The sequence below is a fragment of the Pholis gunnellus genome (genome assembly GCF_910591455.1).
Source record: "Pholis gunnellus genome assembly, chromosome: 11".
Taxonomy (NCBI): domain Eukaryota; kingdom Metazoa; phylum Chordata; class Actinopteri; order Perciformes; family Pholidae; genus Pholis; species Pholis gunnellus.
In genome coordinates, this window is record NC_136538.1 from 1,788,369 (window position 1) to 1,806,205 (window position 17,837).

Consider the following 17,837-nt stretch of genomic DNA (forward strand, 5'->3'; position numbering starts at 1 on the left):
GAAATAGTTGTGTGTCTGACCTCACAGGCAGTCTGTTTTTGAGGCTTCTGTTCTTCAGAGTCCTCTTCATCCTCACTGTCTGATTCAAACAGGTAATACTCTCCTGAGTGGAGCACTGTGAATGGAAGAAACATATTACAATGTCCTCTAACTCACTATATATATATATATTACCTGATGTTATATGAGAAGGACTACCTCAGTCTCATAGTATGTTTTTCACCTATAAGCGACTTGAGTGTTTGCCATACCTGTAGCATGGTCCAGCCACGGCTGGGACCAATTTTTCTTCTTGTCTGTCTGGGTCTCTGGAACAAACGAGAAGATTTAGATTGGTAGAGGTACTGCACAGCACAAAGGTAATGATGGTTTTTATTATCTTTAAGTTTTAAAACATAAACGTAACCTGAGGGAGTAAAGGCCATGGGATCATTGAATTAAATGGTTCATCTTTATGGAAATGTAAATGTGCCCATGTGATTTCATGGCATATTGCCTATAAGATTAGCAAGACAAATATAATAGGGGGATATTAATCAATTTGTTTACCTTTCAAAAATAAAGTTGCAGCTTGCTTTAACAAAACAAAACGTGCCAATATATCAGGTTTGTGAGTCTCTCAGCTTGCTTTGGAGTTTAGTAGTAACAAATTGATTAATGCAGTTTTCCGTAAAATTATTAGCAGTAAAATGCACTCAACTAACAATGTGTGGTAATCTTTGTGAAGAACAATACAGTTTAGTTCACATAAAATCCTTATTTCGCCATTTTTTGGTATTTTGACGTCCTAACTCACATAGGTTCCATCATATACTGGACTCTATGGATAATACTCTCCTCCAATCATGAGTATGCATTCATCCACTGAAAATGTGCATAAGCATAGCCAAGCAATCAGGACATACCTACCCAAATACATGCGACCCCACAGTATATAAGGCAACACACCCCGCTGCCAAACTATCCTTTTTCTGCAGCAAACGGTGAAAAAATGAAAAAAATGTGCCCTCTGACTGCTTTTCTCCACGGATGGAATCGCCACTTCAAGGACCTCGACGGTTCCTGTTATGTACCGGCAATTTCGCTGGGACCGATCTCCATGACACCTACTTCGAATGCCATGACACTGACCGCGCAGAGAGCACTGTTCAGCAGCTAACATCCTCCCAGGCCTGGCGAGCACTGCCCAAGATTCAATGCCAGCAGCAGGTATATCACTTCCGATGCTTCGATGTTGTGTCTTGATGTGATTCTTCATTGCGATGAGAGTAAGCAGGAGCTCAAAAATGACGCTGTTAAAGTCCCTGTTGGGGCATCAGCTCAGCATGGTTGGATGCTAGGAGGCACAAGCGGTGCTTGGTTGGCATACCCCCCCTCCCTGGTGGGTGGGGAGGCTCCTGCCTGGGTATATATATACCCAGATGACCGATGGAGAACCGACACATCAACCTCTTTGAGCTACAGGCAGTGTCCTTGGTCCTCAAACACTTTAGGACGTAAGGTGGACGCCTTTGCACAATTACCATGGCCAAGTCAGCCATGATCTTAGAGAAATCTCATCCCTTCCCTGTTGGATAGAGTGAGGCAAGAGCAGTCGTTGGTCATTCTAGTAACCTCAGGTCGCCGGTATGCAGACATGACTCAGCCCTGGAGAGTCTTCCAGTTCTGGGGGGCTCTATCTCAGTAAGAAGGTGCATCTGGGCCGTTCTCTCCAGGCTTGGTTCCTGAGAGGAACAAGCTCAGGGGGGCTGGACTGTCTGTACAGGCAGCAACAGCAGGATCCAGCAATGCTTGTCTCACTTTTGCAGAGATGGTGGAGAGAGAGCTTTCTCATGGCACTGTGTATGCAGCGGCCATTTCTTCGTGCCCCGCGGGTTTTGGCGACAGAACGGTCTTTGGTCACCTTCTTGTGAAGAGTCTTTTAAAGGGGGTGAGGGGAAAGCACCCAGTGATGCGTGCCTCCTCCGCTGCCATTGGTGCTGGAGACCTTAGTGAAGGGTCTTTTTGAGCATCTAGAATGTTCTTCTCTGAAAGCATTGTTGCACTGACCTCAGCTAAGAGAGTGTGTGAACTAACTGCTCTGTTGCTGCACCCTAGTTGTTTCTTGTTTACCGTAGCATGGCTACCCTCACACCAGGGTTATACAGCTGTTGAACTCAAGGCCACATCAGACACACTGAACAGCTATTTGTGTGCTTTGGGGATGATGTGGGCGTGCAAGCCCTTTTCAACAAATGCCTGGCGGGATGGCTTTGTGTGTGCCTCTCCCAAGCCTATGGGTAGGCGGGAAGTGACCCTCCCACTGTCGTCCGTGCACACTCTACACGTGATGTAGCAGCATCGATGGTTTTGTTTGGAGGGGTGAATGTCGCGGATATATAGTATGTACGGCGGTATCGTGGTCTGGTCTGTTCATTCGGTTTTATCTCCTGGACATGTCGGAACCCTTTTCAGGATCTGTGGTCACTTGAACAACACAGCTCTGGTGAAAAGGGTAGGTGTGTGTTGGTTGTGTTGAAGCTGACCACCCCTGTGGGCATGATACACCTACATGTCCCTCTGCTCCTTGATGACCTGGTATTGTGATGTGCAGGATGTCTACCACCCTGCAGGGTTAGGCCATGACTCGACCCAGTATAGGTACATACTACGTGTTTTGGCTGGGGCCCCCACTCCTCCGCTGTGGCGGCCTAGGTTATAAAGAAGTAGGTGGGCTGCATCAGTCAGGAACAGTGTGGTTGGGTCAATGTTCTGTTGTGGCAGGATGTGCATTTATTGGATACCACCCACTGTACCCATAGAGTAAAGGGTGGCGCTTGTGTGAGTTAGAACGAAGGTTATATTATTGTTACCCTAGTTCTGTAGACATCTCTACCAAGGCAGCCTTGCTGCACTTGCCTGATACACTGTGGGGTACACATGCATTCAGGTAGGCAAGTCCTAATTGGCTGACTTCGCTTATAGATATTTTCAATGGACAAATGCACACTTGTGACTGAAGGAGAGCATTACAAAATTTAAGATAATTGACTCTGTGGTCACCCCCTCCTCCTGTCATTTTACTGATGCCTCACAAGAGATGTGTGAGCAGTTTTTTTAACTTTTTTACAAACAGAGTCAAGGACATCAGACAACAAATTACAAATTTCCAACTACTTTTAAACTTGCTGTGGTCCAACCTCTTTTTTAAAGAAACCCAATCTTGATTCTTCTGTACTTAGCAATTTTAGACCCATTTCTAAACCTCTGTTTCTAACAAAAGTTTTAAAGGAAGTGGTTTCAACACAGATTTTAGCTTTTATGTGTCTTAATAACGTTTTCGAGAAGTTTCAGTCAGGTTTTAGAGCTTTACATAGCACAGAAACTGCCCTCCACAAGGTATCCAATGATCTACTTTAAGCAGCTGACAGAGGGGAGAGCTTGATTTTAATTCTTTTAGACCTAAGTGCAGCCTTTGACACAATAGAACATGATATTTTAATCAACAGTCTTAAAACCTGGGTTGGCATCAAGGAAACTGCACTTAGTTGGTTTTATTCTTACCTTTTAGACAGAAGCCACTCGGTCACCATAGGCATTTACACATTACCTGTGGTGTACCGCAAGGTTCAATTTTAGGTCCAATTTTATTTTCCATATACATGCTCCCACTTGGTCATATCATCCAACGTCACAATGTTTCTTTTCATTGTGCTATGCAGACGACACACAGATATACCTTCCCTTGAGACCTGATGACCCTAGAAGCCTAGCTGCTGTTTTAGACTGTCTTAATGATATCAACTGTTGGATTGCGCAACATTTTCTTAAACTCAATAACTCAAAATCAGAAATCATAATATTTAGTTGTTTTCTACAAATTAGAACCATCGTCAAAATCAAAGGAATGCTCTCTCAACCTGAACTGGAAAAAGTAATTAATTCATACTGTAACTCCCTTCTTTCTGGCATCAACCAAAAGTCACTCTCTCGCCTCCAACTAGTTCAGAATGCAGCAGCTCGGCTTCTCACTGGTTCTAACAGACGACATCACATCACCCCAATTCTGGTCTCTCTCCACTGGCTCCCTGTATGTTTTAGAATTGATTTTAAGATTTTACTGATCACTTTTAAAGCATGTATGGGCCTGGCCCAAACATATATAGAGGAAATGTTGACCCCCTATGAGCCAGCTCGCAGCCTAAGATCCTCGGGTGGGGCTGTTCCAAAGCTGAGGCTGAAAAACTAAAGGTGACCATGACTTTGCCATCAGGGCCCCTCAGCTTTGGAACGAGCTGCCTGAGGAGATAAGGCTCGCAGAATCAGTAATCTCTTTTAAATCACTTCTTAAAACACATGTTTACAGACTGGCTTTTATATGATGCTTTCCTGTTCGAATTCTGTTTTCATTTGTTGATTTGACTAAATTATTTTAATAAATGCAGTTGCACTCGATTGTTCGGCCCCTATTGCGGGTTGGGTTTTGTTGGTGGGATTTGGAGGCTTTCGGCTGTTTTTCGGTGAACAGCTCGGACGGGAGCAGTTTGAGTGGCTGGGCACTGCTGGTGTTGCAGGTGGTTTCTGCGGGTTTGGCGCTGAGTGCCGCTTTTGGTGACTGCTGCGGTCTCTGAGTTGTTCGGTCCCTTCATGGCGGGCGTCTTTGGTGCTTGGTAGAGCGCCCTTTTGCTGTTGTGGATTCTGGCGGTGTTCCTGGGGAATCTTAGCCCATTAGCCCAGGGTTGGGCTGAGATTCCTCGGGGACGCTGTCGGGGCCTGGTGTCTGGCTGTGCGTCGCGTTTGCATCAGGTCGTGGCAGCGGAGGGCAGCTCTACCGGGTACTGGAGGTGCTTGTCATGGGGGGGTTGAGTGGTTTTGGGACTGTGGTTTTCATTGGTGGTGGCACTTTGTGTTGGATTTGGGGAGACCACTTGTGGCATTGGTTGTATTGAGCTATTTGGGTTGTCCTTGTTTGGGTTGTTTTTTGGGAGCGGCTGGGGGTTTGTAGATTTTGCGGATGGACCTGATTTGCGGTGGGGGTTGAAATATTTTGAGTGCAACTGTATATGAATCTGTGTGTGTATGTATATATGCAGTATGTATGTATATGTATGTATATGTGTGTATATGTATATTTGTATATATGTATGTATATGTATATATATATATATTTCTATTTTATTTTTATTTTATTGATTATTTTATTTCATTAATTTCTTAGTTTATTTTTAAGGTATCCAACGGTCTCACTGAACTTTCTGTTGTTACTATTGCCTTGTTTTTGCTGCTTTGACTGCCAAAGCACTTTGTGAACTCTGTTTTTAAAGGTGCTATATAAATAAAGTTATTATTATTATTATTACCCATAGAGTCCATTAGAGGGCTCTGCGCATACAAATCTAGGATTTACAAGGTTTACAATATCGTGAACTAAATTTTCAGATCAGTTGAAGAAATGAAATAATGACTTCAGTGCTGGGTTCAGTGCAAAATGATTAAGACCCGAAGGAAGCTTCATCTGCAGCTAAAAACAAGCAGTTGTGGTACACATGTTTACGTGCTTGTTTAGTTTTCTAAGTTTTCCAACAGTTTGACGAATATTTTTGCAGTCAGCCAGTCTTACCAGCATTCTGACTCTCGTTAGAATCTTCATTTGTTTTGTGTCCATCCCTGTACTTCTGCTGCTTCGTGCGAATTCTCTGCATCCTGAGAGAACATGACAGAAAAAGGGAGGGCAGAAGACAGAATAATTTAACTTCAACTCTCTTTGAAATTAATTCATAATATTTGCTGTGGGCTAATGTAAAGCCATGTATTCTATACCTACCTGTACCTGGTGTCTACCATGGTATATTTATACAGGGCACAGAGTTATCATCAAAGGTGGAAAACTAAACTAACTGAAAACACTTCAAACGCATAAATCTCACGATTGCATGGCCTATTGTTCACACAAATGTAACTTCACCACCTCCGATGAAGTGCTTTTCAGTGGGAAGCATTCTGGAGGAGAGAGACGGTCCCCAACAGAGCAAAAGTGTCTGTAAGCGAGGAGGACGCATAGAGAGAAAGTGATACAGAGCTAATGGTCAAAGGAAAGACCCCACACTGCATGTCAATATAACTGTAGGTTACAGTAGCGTATGGACTGTTAGTAAATACTAACGCAACATATTCTATTATGACTTTATTCTCAAAATGTCAATTATTTAACTAATTTTCTAACTAACTAACTGTGTGTCTTTATTAGTTACTATTGTTAAGTACAGTGATCATGTGTACAGACACAAACTTCTCAAAATTCTCTCTAGCTGTTAAAGCCGACTGACAGCTGATCCAGCTGTGATCAGAGCCGCCGTCATCAGAAACAGACGTCGCTTCACGTGACGCTTCAGAGGAAAGGACGTCTCATGTCTCTTAAAACATATTTCCTCGTTTCCTCTCTCCTCGCATGGTTTCCTCCATGCATCCCTGGTGGGAGGGACCAAGACGCAAGGAAAGGACCCAAGTGAGGGAAACAGGGATGCAATTAAGAGACTTGGGATGTACCCTTGGTCAGGTTCAGGTCCAATACTTCCTTATTCCTAACCCACATGTGCCAGTCTAAGTCCTCCTTGCTTCTCATTGGTTAGTTCAGAGAAGTGCGTTGAGAGTGTGCAAAATCCACTTCGCAATTTTGTGGCCAGGCTTCCTCCGAGGAAATGTGGTCCACAGGGTGGATCTGAAATAATGCATCATTAGAGGTGGGTGCATTAGAGGCTGTGACAATCATGGCTTATCACAAGCGGCCGTCTGTCTATCTACCTGCAGCAGGTTGGATAAGCAGATAACTTATCTATACAAACTTATACAAACTTTTGTGCTTATCAAGTACATGTTAAGATATTTCATTGGATAAGTGAGAAGTTTGTGGTGGGGGCACCATGGATATCGATACCAAATGTCAGGGCTAACCACCATGCAGTTCTTTAGATCTTTCACTAAACACCAAAAATGTCAACCTCATTGGGGCACAAGAGGAAAAATCAGAGGATCACCAAAATCAGTAGGATTCATCCCCTGGGAACCATGAAATTACAAAATGTAAAAAAAATAATTGCAAAGAGGTGAACGGACAAGAGTATTAACATTGCCATCCCTAGAGCCTTCACCTTCTATCAGCTTGTGTTGAAGGCAGCTGAATTTCATCATCCAGCTTTCCATCTTACTTGTTCTTTGATGTACCATTACAATGTTACTCCCAAAACAAATGTTATCAGCTGCACTTACTGTACTGTGAACACTTACGATCTCTTGAGCTGTGACAGAGATTTCCTCTCAACTTGTTGGTGGAACTTAATGTTTTTCACGATACTGGCTCTGAAGAGCTCAAACCCCCTGGAAAGAAGAAACGTCTATCAATGCATTTGTCAACAAGTAACTGTCATTAGGAAGTAGCTGGGGAGCCAATATCGATAGCAGCTTCATTTGAATTAACAAAGAAAGTGTGTTGAATTAATCATAGTAGTCCGTACATTTGGGATCTATCAACAGGGGTAATATCTGTTCTTGAAATTAGCATTTTTGATGTTCATCTTTTCATTGGGTACCTGTGATCTGAAGGGAACTAATAACCTGATGTGGTTTTCACTAAAGCTGTTGCAAACATCATGAACTGTCCATGGTGAAAGTAAAAAAGATACTACAATTATAATAACATTTTTACCTCTTATTCATCTCCTTGAAAATGTTCACATTTTACTGTCTTACAACATTAAATCAAAGTAGATCTAATGTGACATTAAAATCTGATGTGGAAATTGTCGACCAAACATGATTCAACATGATGATTGATTGTGTGTCCTTTTTGAAGTGAGTGAATATGTGCTTATGCAAAGATGTAGTTAGTATTGACTTTTTGTAATTAATTACGATCGCTTTTTAGAGATGTCGGTTTACACTTTGATGTTAAATGTTTTCTTTCTGTTGAGCAGTGTCAATAAAGAAAAATTAAATCTACTTGGATTCAGTGTTGTTAAACAATAAAACCTAAATACTTTTATATTTGTAATATTATATTTAGGCACTGTACACACAGGACAATGAAAGTCACCTTATCTTGTTAAATTGACAGTTAAGTTAAATCTGAGCTAACTCATTTCTGAAGAAAACAAGTGAAGTGAAATGCAATTGAAAGCCCTGGAAAATAGTGGAATAGTTGGTGGACCTTTAAGCTTGGAATTTTTTTGTTACATACTGTACATACTGTCCACAAAGTTCAAGAATAAACGTAAATGTTCAAATGCATTATTTATCATATATTCATCCTAAACTTTTTGGCTTGTGAAACATTCAAATTAAATCATATTTTCTTTGTCTATTTGTGTCGCCTGAACACAGTTCAGGACCTTGGAGAAAGATCTGAGAAAGGAATCTTTAGATTGTTTGAGTTGAAGTATTTCAAATAAATGCAATTATGTGTAACAGACATTTATTTTGCTTTAATATATATACTGTATATATATCATATTATCATAATATCTGGTGAATACTAGCATTGGAACAACTGCATTAGCTCACTCATTCATTCAGTTCATTGTCTTACCTCGAGGCCTGTTTGGCAGAAGCCTGTAGCTCTGCCATCACATGCAGGAAGTAGAAACTGAGGAAGACCCTCCTCTGCAGCAACAGGCAGAGAAAACAGATACCGTCCCAGATGATCCCAGCCTCTTCTACCGGGAGGCTGCAGGTCTTGTCACTCACTGCTTTTGCTGTTATCAGAAAACAAACAAACACGATGACACACACCTAGATAAAAAGGCATTCTGTAGAATTGTAAATGCTTCTGTCAGGTGTGAATGCAATCTTATAGATAAAAAAGCCATCTAATATAGAAAGCTTCAGTTTCAAACTCGTCGGAGAAGGGGGTTTTCTTTTCTCCTACTGTTAAATACCAAATCACTTGTCCTTCTTAAACCTCCCAAGATATACAGTATGAAACAAAATGCAGTAATACATCACCTTTGCTTAATAACATAGATACTATTCCTAATGGCCATGGTGTATTATTTCTACTTAAGCACTTACGGTCATAGTATCCTTTGACCGTGCAAACCAGGCTGAAGAGTTGAATCACCCAACAGAAGCCCTTCTGCATCTCAAACACAAACACACATGCCAGGATCTGAAACACACACACACACACACACATACAGAGAGGCAGAGAAATACAAAATTCAGTGAGAAAAGTTTGAGGCAGTCCTTAGACACCTGAAGACCTCCTTAAGACCTACTCACAATCGGTGAAATGCTGAAGAAAATTTGCCTAGTTATCATTTGATGGCTGTTGAGTTTGTCATCAAGCTCAGAGACCTAGAGTTCAACATCACCCTCTGTGATTGGATCCTGAGCTTCCCGACGGGCAGACCCCATGCTGTGTGGATAGGCACCCCCACTTACTCCACCCTGACTCTCAACACCGGAGCCCCACAGGGATGCGGTCTCATCACTCTCCTGTACTCCCTATCCATGCATGACTGCACCATCCACAGCTCCAACACCATCAAGTTGAAAAAGTCAATTCAAGTCAAAAAGATACGACCGTCACTGACATAATCACAGACGGCAACGAAACAGCCTTCAGAGAGGAGGTGAAACCCCTGACATCTATTAGCCAGGACAACATCCTAACTCTCAACGTCAAAAAAACTAAGAAGGTTATTGTGGATGACAGGAGGCGACAGAGAGAAGGACACGCCCACATCTGGTGGAGAGAGTAAGAATCTTCAGATTCCTCAGCTGTCAGCAAAGACCTGACCTGGACTCACCACACAGACGGGATCTCGAAGACAGCGAAACAACAGCTCTTTTTTCTCCCCCTGCTGAGGAGTCTCCAAATGGACTCCAGGATATTCTGCAACATATATAGATGCACCATCCGAGTATCCTGACCAGCTGCATCACCACCTGGTATGGCATTTGTACCGCCGTTAACTGTGGTGCTACAGAGGGTTGTGAAAAATGCTCAGCACATCACCAGGATAGAGTTGCCATCCATGGAGGACCTCTACACCCTGTGGTGCAGGAAGAAGTTCAACAGGATTATGAAGGACCCCAGCCACAAACTACTTTTCCTCCTGCTGTCGGCTAGTAGATGGTACTGCAGCATCTGATCTATAATGTCATCCATAGCAATGGGGTATCTCAGACCCCTCAAGAGTCGCTTTCAGCAACTTTATGAAAAAGGTCTTAGAAAGAATCTCTTTGTTAGTACCTTTTAGCCCGACTTGACAGGACTCTTGTCTCTTCACTTTGTGAATATGGCCCAAATTCTACAACTTAAATTAATGATGTTAACATTGCATGGACGTATTTTGAGATTTACCAGAGGGGGGGTTGCTGATCAATACCAGCAAGGCCAACATTCAACAGCGGTAAAGCTGGTTTATACTTATTTACTTACATTATACTCATACCTGTGGCGTAGTATGATTCAAAGTTAAGCCTCAGATTTAATCTTTTAACAGCATCACTGCAACACTTGACGGACGTAGTTGTTTAAAATATTTTTTAAATTATGTTTCTTATTTAATCTAATTCTATTCTAATTTAAAGTATTACATTTAGGCAGTGGCGGGCCGTCAGGGCCTGCAAAGCCTTCTCTGCTGGCCTAAACAGAATCACAAAGTTATAGCTATTTTATAATTTAATATTTTTTCTTAAATACATTTAATGTTTTCTTATATGTATTATAATTTATAAAAATATTTTTCCCATTATCTTATTTTCTCATTGCACAGCTACTGTGTTCCTCAGTTGCTCTGCTTCAGTGCAGCTTGTTTTAAGTAGAGCTTTTATCCAATCAGATTTCACCTCTGTGTCTCTAGGTAGAAGAGAGGCCCCAGCCTGCAGACTCACCAGTGAATCTATGTGCAGTTTAAGTTGAATGGGGACGATATTGTTGATTGACATAGTCTTCAACCAATCAGATCTTTAGTTTGAGATTCATGGACGCACCAGAGCGGTGTGCAGACCTACAGTTACGTCAGCATTACTGCAGCTGAGTCCAGATGCCTCTCTGCCGCAAGGTGCAGAGTGTGCCGCGAAACATAATGCTTGCAAGCAGAGCTTTGGTTGAAGCAGACAGAGTTCAACTGGAAATATTTGAAAGACATTTTACCTAGCTTTGTTTTTTTAATATCAAATGACGGAAGGAGGAGGACAAACGGATTTAGTGGCGGAGTTACTGGGAACACTTTTCTCAAGGACATTTCTGAACAAACAGGACAGTAAGAAACGACCCCACAGCTAGCAGCCCTGACCAGCCAGGAAAAGGATTTGTATGCAGCGTCGGAGAAGCGTTGCACATGTTATGACTGGGAATGTGTTTCATTTTAACTGAGCGTCGGTACTTTTGGAGAGACTCGAGTGGATCTACAACTCAACGACCACGTTCGCAGGGAAACAGCTCCACAACCGTGGCCCGCCCTTCGTCGGTCCACGGCCAAAGACGACCACCGAACGGCTGTCGAAGACGACCACCGGACTGCGGCAGAAAACGGACAACCGACCGGCGCCGGATCCGGTTGAATCGAGAAGGACTTCTTACTGGAACTGATGTACTGGGATTAAACTCTTTGTCAACAAAGAAAGGAGGATAGACAGCATTTGGTAAGTGAACTTCGTTTGTTTACCTCTACAGTTACTACTGTTCATTTGGCGTTTTTATGAATAGTATTTGAATGGCTCGTGCTCGTGTGGTGGAATGTGTCGATCGGCTGCAGGTCTGCTGGATTGATTTGTTGCTTTGTTGTCATATGAATATATGCGACTGCTCTTGTGAGTTTGTCATTGTGTTACATTGATTTGGACTATATAGTCCGTTAATGACGCAGCGTCCCGTCATGCTCGTATTCATGTATCTGCACTCTGCATTTCGTGTTTTGTATGCTAGGTGTTGAACTTCATGTAACATTTTATTTCATTTGTCAAATGTTGCAGTGTTATGTGAATATGCGGCTTTTACACGAAACAAATAATAACCCGTAGTAGCTGTGACGTCATAATGAGGTTATTAGAAGTGTAGAACAGCACTGAAGGCCCAGGTATAAAATCCACGGCCCGCCACTGCATTTAGGTTATACATTGCAGTCAGAGTTGAGTGCAGCAGCACCATCTCAGTCAGAGCAAAGTCACAAATATCGCTTTTCAAAAAAACACATTAGGTTAGTGGTTCACATTAGCGTTGACCTGCTGTCATATTAGTCATGTATATAAGGCTGGTCATGCAACAACATGTAACCTTCAGTCGCTGTATCTCTTTGTTTGGATTCTGTTGGGGATCTTTACAGACGTATCTGCCCCCCTTTTTGATCGTTTCAACAATTGATTCATGTGTCTTTGACGTACAAAGATAAAACTGAGCTTGACTCTGATATACCTAAGCTCAAAGCCTCATTTCTACTAATCATATGCAGGCACACACACCGAAAATTGCATTAAGAACGGCATGTACATCACTTCACTTTACTTTTGCTCTACCAAATACCAAGACAAAGGGTCCTAGGAACAAAGGAGCCCCCCAAAAAGCTGCAAACTAGCACCAAATGATGAGTTTAGTACTTACAGATAACATATTTTTAGATATAATGACTGCCACGTTGTAGATGATGAGACAGTCCCACATGGCAAGGCGGGTTCTGGATGATTTGACCAAAAACCTGGTCCCAAACAGCAGGAAAAAGAAGCAAGCGAGCAGGTAGCCCAATCCAAACACAGAGATTCTCGTGGCGCCGGTGATGAAGACCACTGACAGCACAAACCAGAAGAGGTGACGAAACACCAAAACTTTAGCCATGTCCAGGTAACTCCTGGAGGAAGACAAGAAAAGAAACATTTCATGTCCAAACAATACAGATTTTATCAACAATCTGAGTGAGGAAAGGCAGAGCAAGACTAGGTGCGATTTAAAAGGCAAGTCCAACTTCTTGTTTTTATTCAAAATTTCAAATTGCCATTTTGCTACTTAATACTAATTCAACCAACAGCCAAATAATGAAATCATTAGTCCAACCATACATCAGCTTGGACAATATTCATATCTAACTTAGCTCATGGCAAAAATGTTGGTATCTGTCTGTTGGTTATTAAGAAGTATAAAACTGCAGTACAATAATACCAGACATACAGTATGTATCTCCATTACATACATATCTACCAGAGAGCTAAAATCATATCTGGTCACAATGTTTATTATACTTCAGGGAACTTTATTATATTCCAGATTTGTTGTTTGTTTTATAGGCTGCATTTTCATATATTTACATCTTGTTTTTTGAATCCTAACTTACTGTTCCATACTATGCACAGGTATGTTTATGTTGTTTATATATATATTCTATAAGACAAATATCAGTGGATAATACATCCTTATCAGATTTTTTCCCTTCCTGAAAACTGACTATAGTCAAATGATCTGTCTTTCTGAATGACAGGACCTACAGCTGATAACAAATGCTAACAGAAGCAGAGCAGACAGACAGCAGGTTAAACTATGGATGACTGGTAAATTAGACAGGCAGAGTGATGGTAAGACGGACAGACTTATGCTGTATTTACCTGCAGTTGATGAAATTGGGTGCAGGGTTAAATAGTCGACCTTCCATTGGTTCAGGGTCATCTGTGTTCTCTCCTGCAAGGACCATCCACTCCTCTGTGTGCTCACACTCAAACACCTTCCACTGCTGGGATGCACACATCAGCAGCACAAAGTCCGCTTTGGACACACAACAACACAATACATCATCACCATCACCATCACCATCACCATCATCAAGGGTGTCTGTGGCTCAGAGTTCCTCTACCGGCTTCTCCAATCTATGTTGATGTGTCCTTGGGCAAGACATTTAATCCCAAGTTGCTCTTTAGCTGTGTCATCGGCATATGCACGGGTGTGAACGTGATAGTCCTGATTGGGGTAACATGGGGGGATTAATTACCTGTAAATTACCTGTTAAAAGGCACTCAGGAATTTATTTCTTCAATGGACTACATTTACCATCAGCACTGATTGGGCATCTTCATAATAAGGTGGTACATTTCCCCTTTAAATGCAACAACATTTACATTTCCACCACATTTTAACTAGATACTGTTCTCTTTCGCTGATTAATTTCAAGTGCTCCTATTTTGGGTTTTTTCTATCACTGTTCATAAGCTACTCAGTGAAACTCAACCCTTTCTAACGATGTATCACATGGAAAGTCAACAAGGACAAAGCAGAATTATGCCTGTGGAGCCACTGGAAGGTTTTAAGTGCGAAACATCTGTACTTTAGGTGCATTGACAATAGCTTAACACATAAAATAAATGTAGTGTTCTACTGAGTGCAAATAGGCTTCTACTAAAAGGAGAGCACAGAATGACAGCAGAAGACATGGCTGTTGTACTAATGGAATTGGTGCTGTGAAAATGTACACTATACTGAATTTTTAAGACCACAGTAAATATTGAGGTAGTGTTGAATTCAAACCACAAACAACATCAACTGCAAATTCAAACATCAACATATCAGAAAACACGGAGGGTTCTTACTAAAGTGTGATCAAACTGATGTAACAGGGGTAACTATAAATTATCTTTCACCAGTGCCACTATTTGAGAATATGGAGAATATGCAGTATTATTCAGACTATATAGTGACAAGGTGACAATCTATCAGGTAGACTTGTTTGGTTGATACAGATAACTTAATTGACAGGCACACGGATGCACGCGCACACAAACACACACACAATATGCACACAAACTGACCTATGAGGTTTTTGGAGTTCGGCACAGTGTAGAAGTCAGGCAGGAAGATCCATTTAACGAGAGCTGAGTTAATCAACACTGTAGTGTTCCACCGCCATGGGTAGTCTACAACAACAGGAAGACAGATAGAAAGGTAAAAGTAGGTACTCTATCTACGCAATGTCACAGAGAGTGAGAGAGAGAGAGAGAGAGAGAGAGAGAGAGAGAGAGATACATACATGTACAACATTTCAATACTACGCAGAGAAGCAAAAGTACGTTGTGAATGATTGTTCAATCTAAACAGAATCAGACAGATTATCACCTAATGATAGAATATAATGCAGGAAGCAATGATAGTAAAATTGTTTAATTTTCTGAATGTGAATTGCTTTTACAATAAAAACTTAGACCACACCTGGTTTAATTTAATGGTTTATTTAATGCCAACACTGTAAAATAATTTGTTTCTCTTGCTTTTTACTCACTATGAATATAATTACATACTGTAGTGTCAGCTTTGTAAATGAATTCTGTGGAGGAGCCCAAGTAAAGGTTGTGTGTGTGTGAGTTCATGTGGGTGTATGTTGGTAGATTATTGGGGTGCATGGGTTGCTTAAAATCATTTTCATCTAAACCAATGGATTATGGACATAAAAAACAGTATGTATGATATTTCACAGATGAAAGACATTCACTTCCAGAGAGTACAGGTGCTCTATCCATACTACAATAGTAAAACACATCATTGTTGCCTTTTATAGTGTTATCTTTTGTTGCACTCAACTGCCTAGTTGTATAGGACTCACCTATACAGAGAGCAGGCGGTATGCCCACACACAGAAGATACTGGTAGATCATGAAGATGGACAGAAAGAGACAATATTTGGACCAGATCCTGGCAATAGCTGCACGCCGCCGCCTCACCAAGATGGCTACCAACCAACAGCCATGGATTATCACCAAGAAGTTCATCCGCTGGCCAATCACATTTACCGTCATCAGGAAGCAAATCTTTTAAAAAAGAGAGCATGTTTTTGGAGATTTAAATAAAATGTAACTTTAAAAAAACAACGGAGTTTTACAACTTGATTATCTTTTTTTCCTAACAAAACAGTGATTATCTGAAACAGTCTACAAGAGGATACATTAGTCTGTCATTATCTTTTATCTAAAAAAATGTACAAAAGAAAACTTTATAGCAATTTGTAATTATCGCCTCATTCTATCTTGCTGTACGGCAGTTGTGAATAGGGAACATGTTTTGTGTTTATTTTCCTTCGCATATTTCTCGCCTCACAGGTTCCATGGATCGTGGTTATATCTGGACCCTGGTCCTGCCTCCTGCCATGGCCCTGCTGACACCCACTGCTACTATCATTATTATTATTAGTCACATTACTATGTCTATTAAAGTTACTATTAATGCACATTACTGACAGTCTTTGTGCTTTCTTTCCTCACAGGTTTCCGTGGATCGTGGTTATATCTGGACCATGGTCTTGCCTCCTGCCGTTGTCCAAGTTGACACCCACTGCTACTGTCATTATTATTAGTACTTATAGTACGTATTATTACTATTGCTGATACCATTACTGCTTTGTTATTCTACTATATCCACTTCTGCTGTTATTAGTAGTCGTAATCTTTCCATCATTATTCTGCTTACTACTCTCATTAAATGGATCATTTCTATATGCATTTAATGTGTTGTAACTCTGTTATGTTGTTCATTCTGTACACATGACATCTATTGCACTTCTGTCCATCCTGGGAGACAAATCCCTCCTCTGTTGCTCTCTCTAAGGTTTATTCCTTTTTTTCCTCCCCATTAAAGGTTTTTTGGGGGGGAGCATTTCCTGTACCGATGTGAGGGTCCCGGGACAGAGGATGTCATATGTGTACCGATAGTAAAGCCTTCAGAGGGAAATTTGTGATTTTGGGCTACACAAAATAAATTGAATTGAATTGAATTAAAGTGTTCTTATCAGAGGCCTGCAATGTTAACATAGAGTATGAATAGGGTTTTTATTATTGTTACTATTATTTTCATTTTCTTTGCTTGTATAAAATGGAACAGGGGGGAAATGATGTGGCGGACAGTACAGAGCGCTCAGACAGACAGATTATTATTGTGGATTATAAATCGTGAAACTTCACTGGACTACTGCAAGAAAGACCCACCAACTAAACGGACTGTGGTGAGATAGCGTGGGTTCACAGATTACGGAACAGCGGCGTCTCACCACGCTTCCACCTGTTAATGATATTATTTTTGGCCATGGGAATTTATTTACTATCGGACTATTTAAATTGAATTAAGGATTTTTGGGACTGATGGGACTCTGGGTTTGGGGTTATAATTTGTGAATGTCAAGCTTGTTTATTGTGTTGGAGTATAAATGGTAACCTCATGGCTTTTTGTTCGCTGTATGCTGACCAGGTTGGACATGAATTCATTTGATTTACATTAATAAATGTTGCGTTAAATGCAAGTGTTTTCCGATTATATATGATTTTTTTACTGACGGAGTGAGGAAAAGGGAAAGCCTTTCATTATGTTCTTAGCTTTCAGACATATTAGGCAGTCAGATTGTAGTTTCTGTCAACACCACGTATCAGATCCGCCCATTCCCTTGATGTATGTATTTTTTCCCCTTAGGTTTTCGAAGTAAAGTGACTGGTTAAATTATTTTTCCCTCAATAATTATCTTTATTAAATTGACTTTACTAAAAAGCCCAGTGATAAGGTGATCTCTCCCAGCTACCTCTAATCCAAACTTGTAGAAGGTGTAGTTGAGCAGGTACTTGAAGCAGGGTATGAGGCCCTGGTCTAAAGTGTCCCTGGTGGCAGCAGGGAACAGAGCAGGGATGGTGGGGGGAGATCGTTGGAGCTGACGGTAGTGGTGAGACTGGTGACGATACACTGTCGCCTCAAACACCAACAACATCAGCACTATTAAATGATTCTGAAAAAAAAAACATTCACGACACTAGTTAAATTATGAGTTCAGTCATTTACTGGAAAAGCAGACCCAACACACAAAAGAAATGAACATTAACATGACTGAAGTCAATGCTCTCTCTTTATA

At 41.2% G+C, this 17,837-nt stretch overlaps 1 protein-coding gene across 2 annotated transcripts in view; it reads right to left on the minus strand.

The window, feature by feature from the left end:
- Positions 1-17,837, minus strand: part of piezo1 (piezo type mechanosensitive ion channel component 1 (Er blood group)) — a 94,283-nt gene that overhangs the window by 25,781 nt on the left and 50,665 nt on the right. For both annotated transcript variants that reach the window (XM_079168875.1, XM_079168874.1), the window contains exons 21-31: positions 17,514-17,714; positions 15,555-15,759; positions 14,767-14,871; positions 13,573-13,729; positions 12,581-12,824; positions 9,043-9,139; positions 8,561-8,726; positions 7,264-7,353; positions 5,600-5,682; positions 252-308; positions 21-115 (exon numbers count right to left, since the gene is read on the minus strand). In XM_079168875.1, coding sequence (XP_079025001.1) covers positions 21-115; positions 252-308; positions 5,600-5,682; positions 7,264-7,353; positions 8,561-8,726; positions 9,043-9,139; positions 12,581-12,824; positions 13,573-13,729; positions 14,767-14,871; positions 15,555-15,759; positions 17,514-17,714 — 1,500 coding nt within the window. The remainder of the gene's footprint in view (positions 1-20; positions 116-251; positions 309-5,599; positions 5,683-7,263; positions 7,354-8,560; positions 8,727-9,042; positions 9,140-12,580; positions 12,825-13,572; positions 13,730-14,766; positions 14,872-15,554; positions 15,760-17,513; positions 17,715-17,837) is intronic.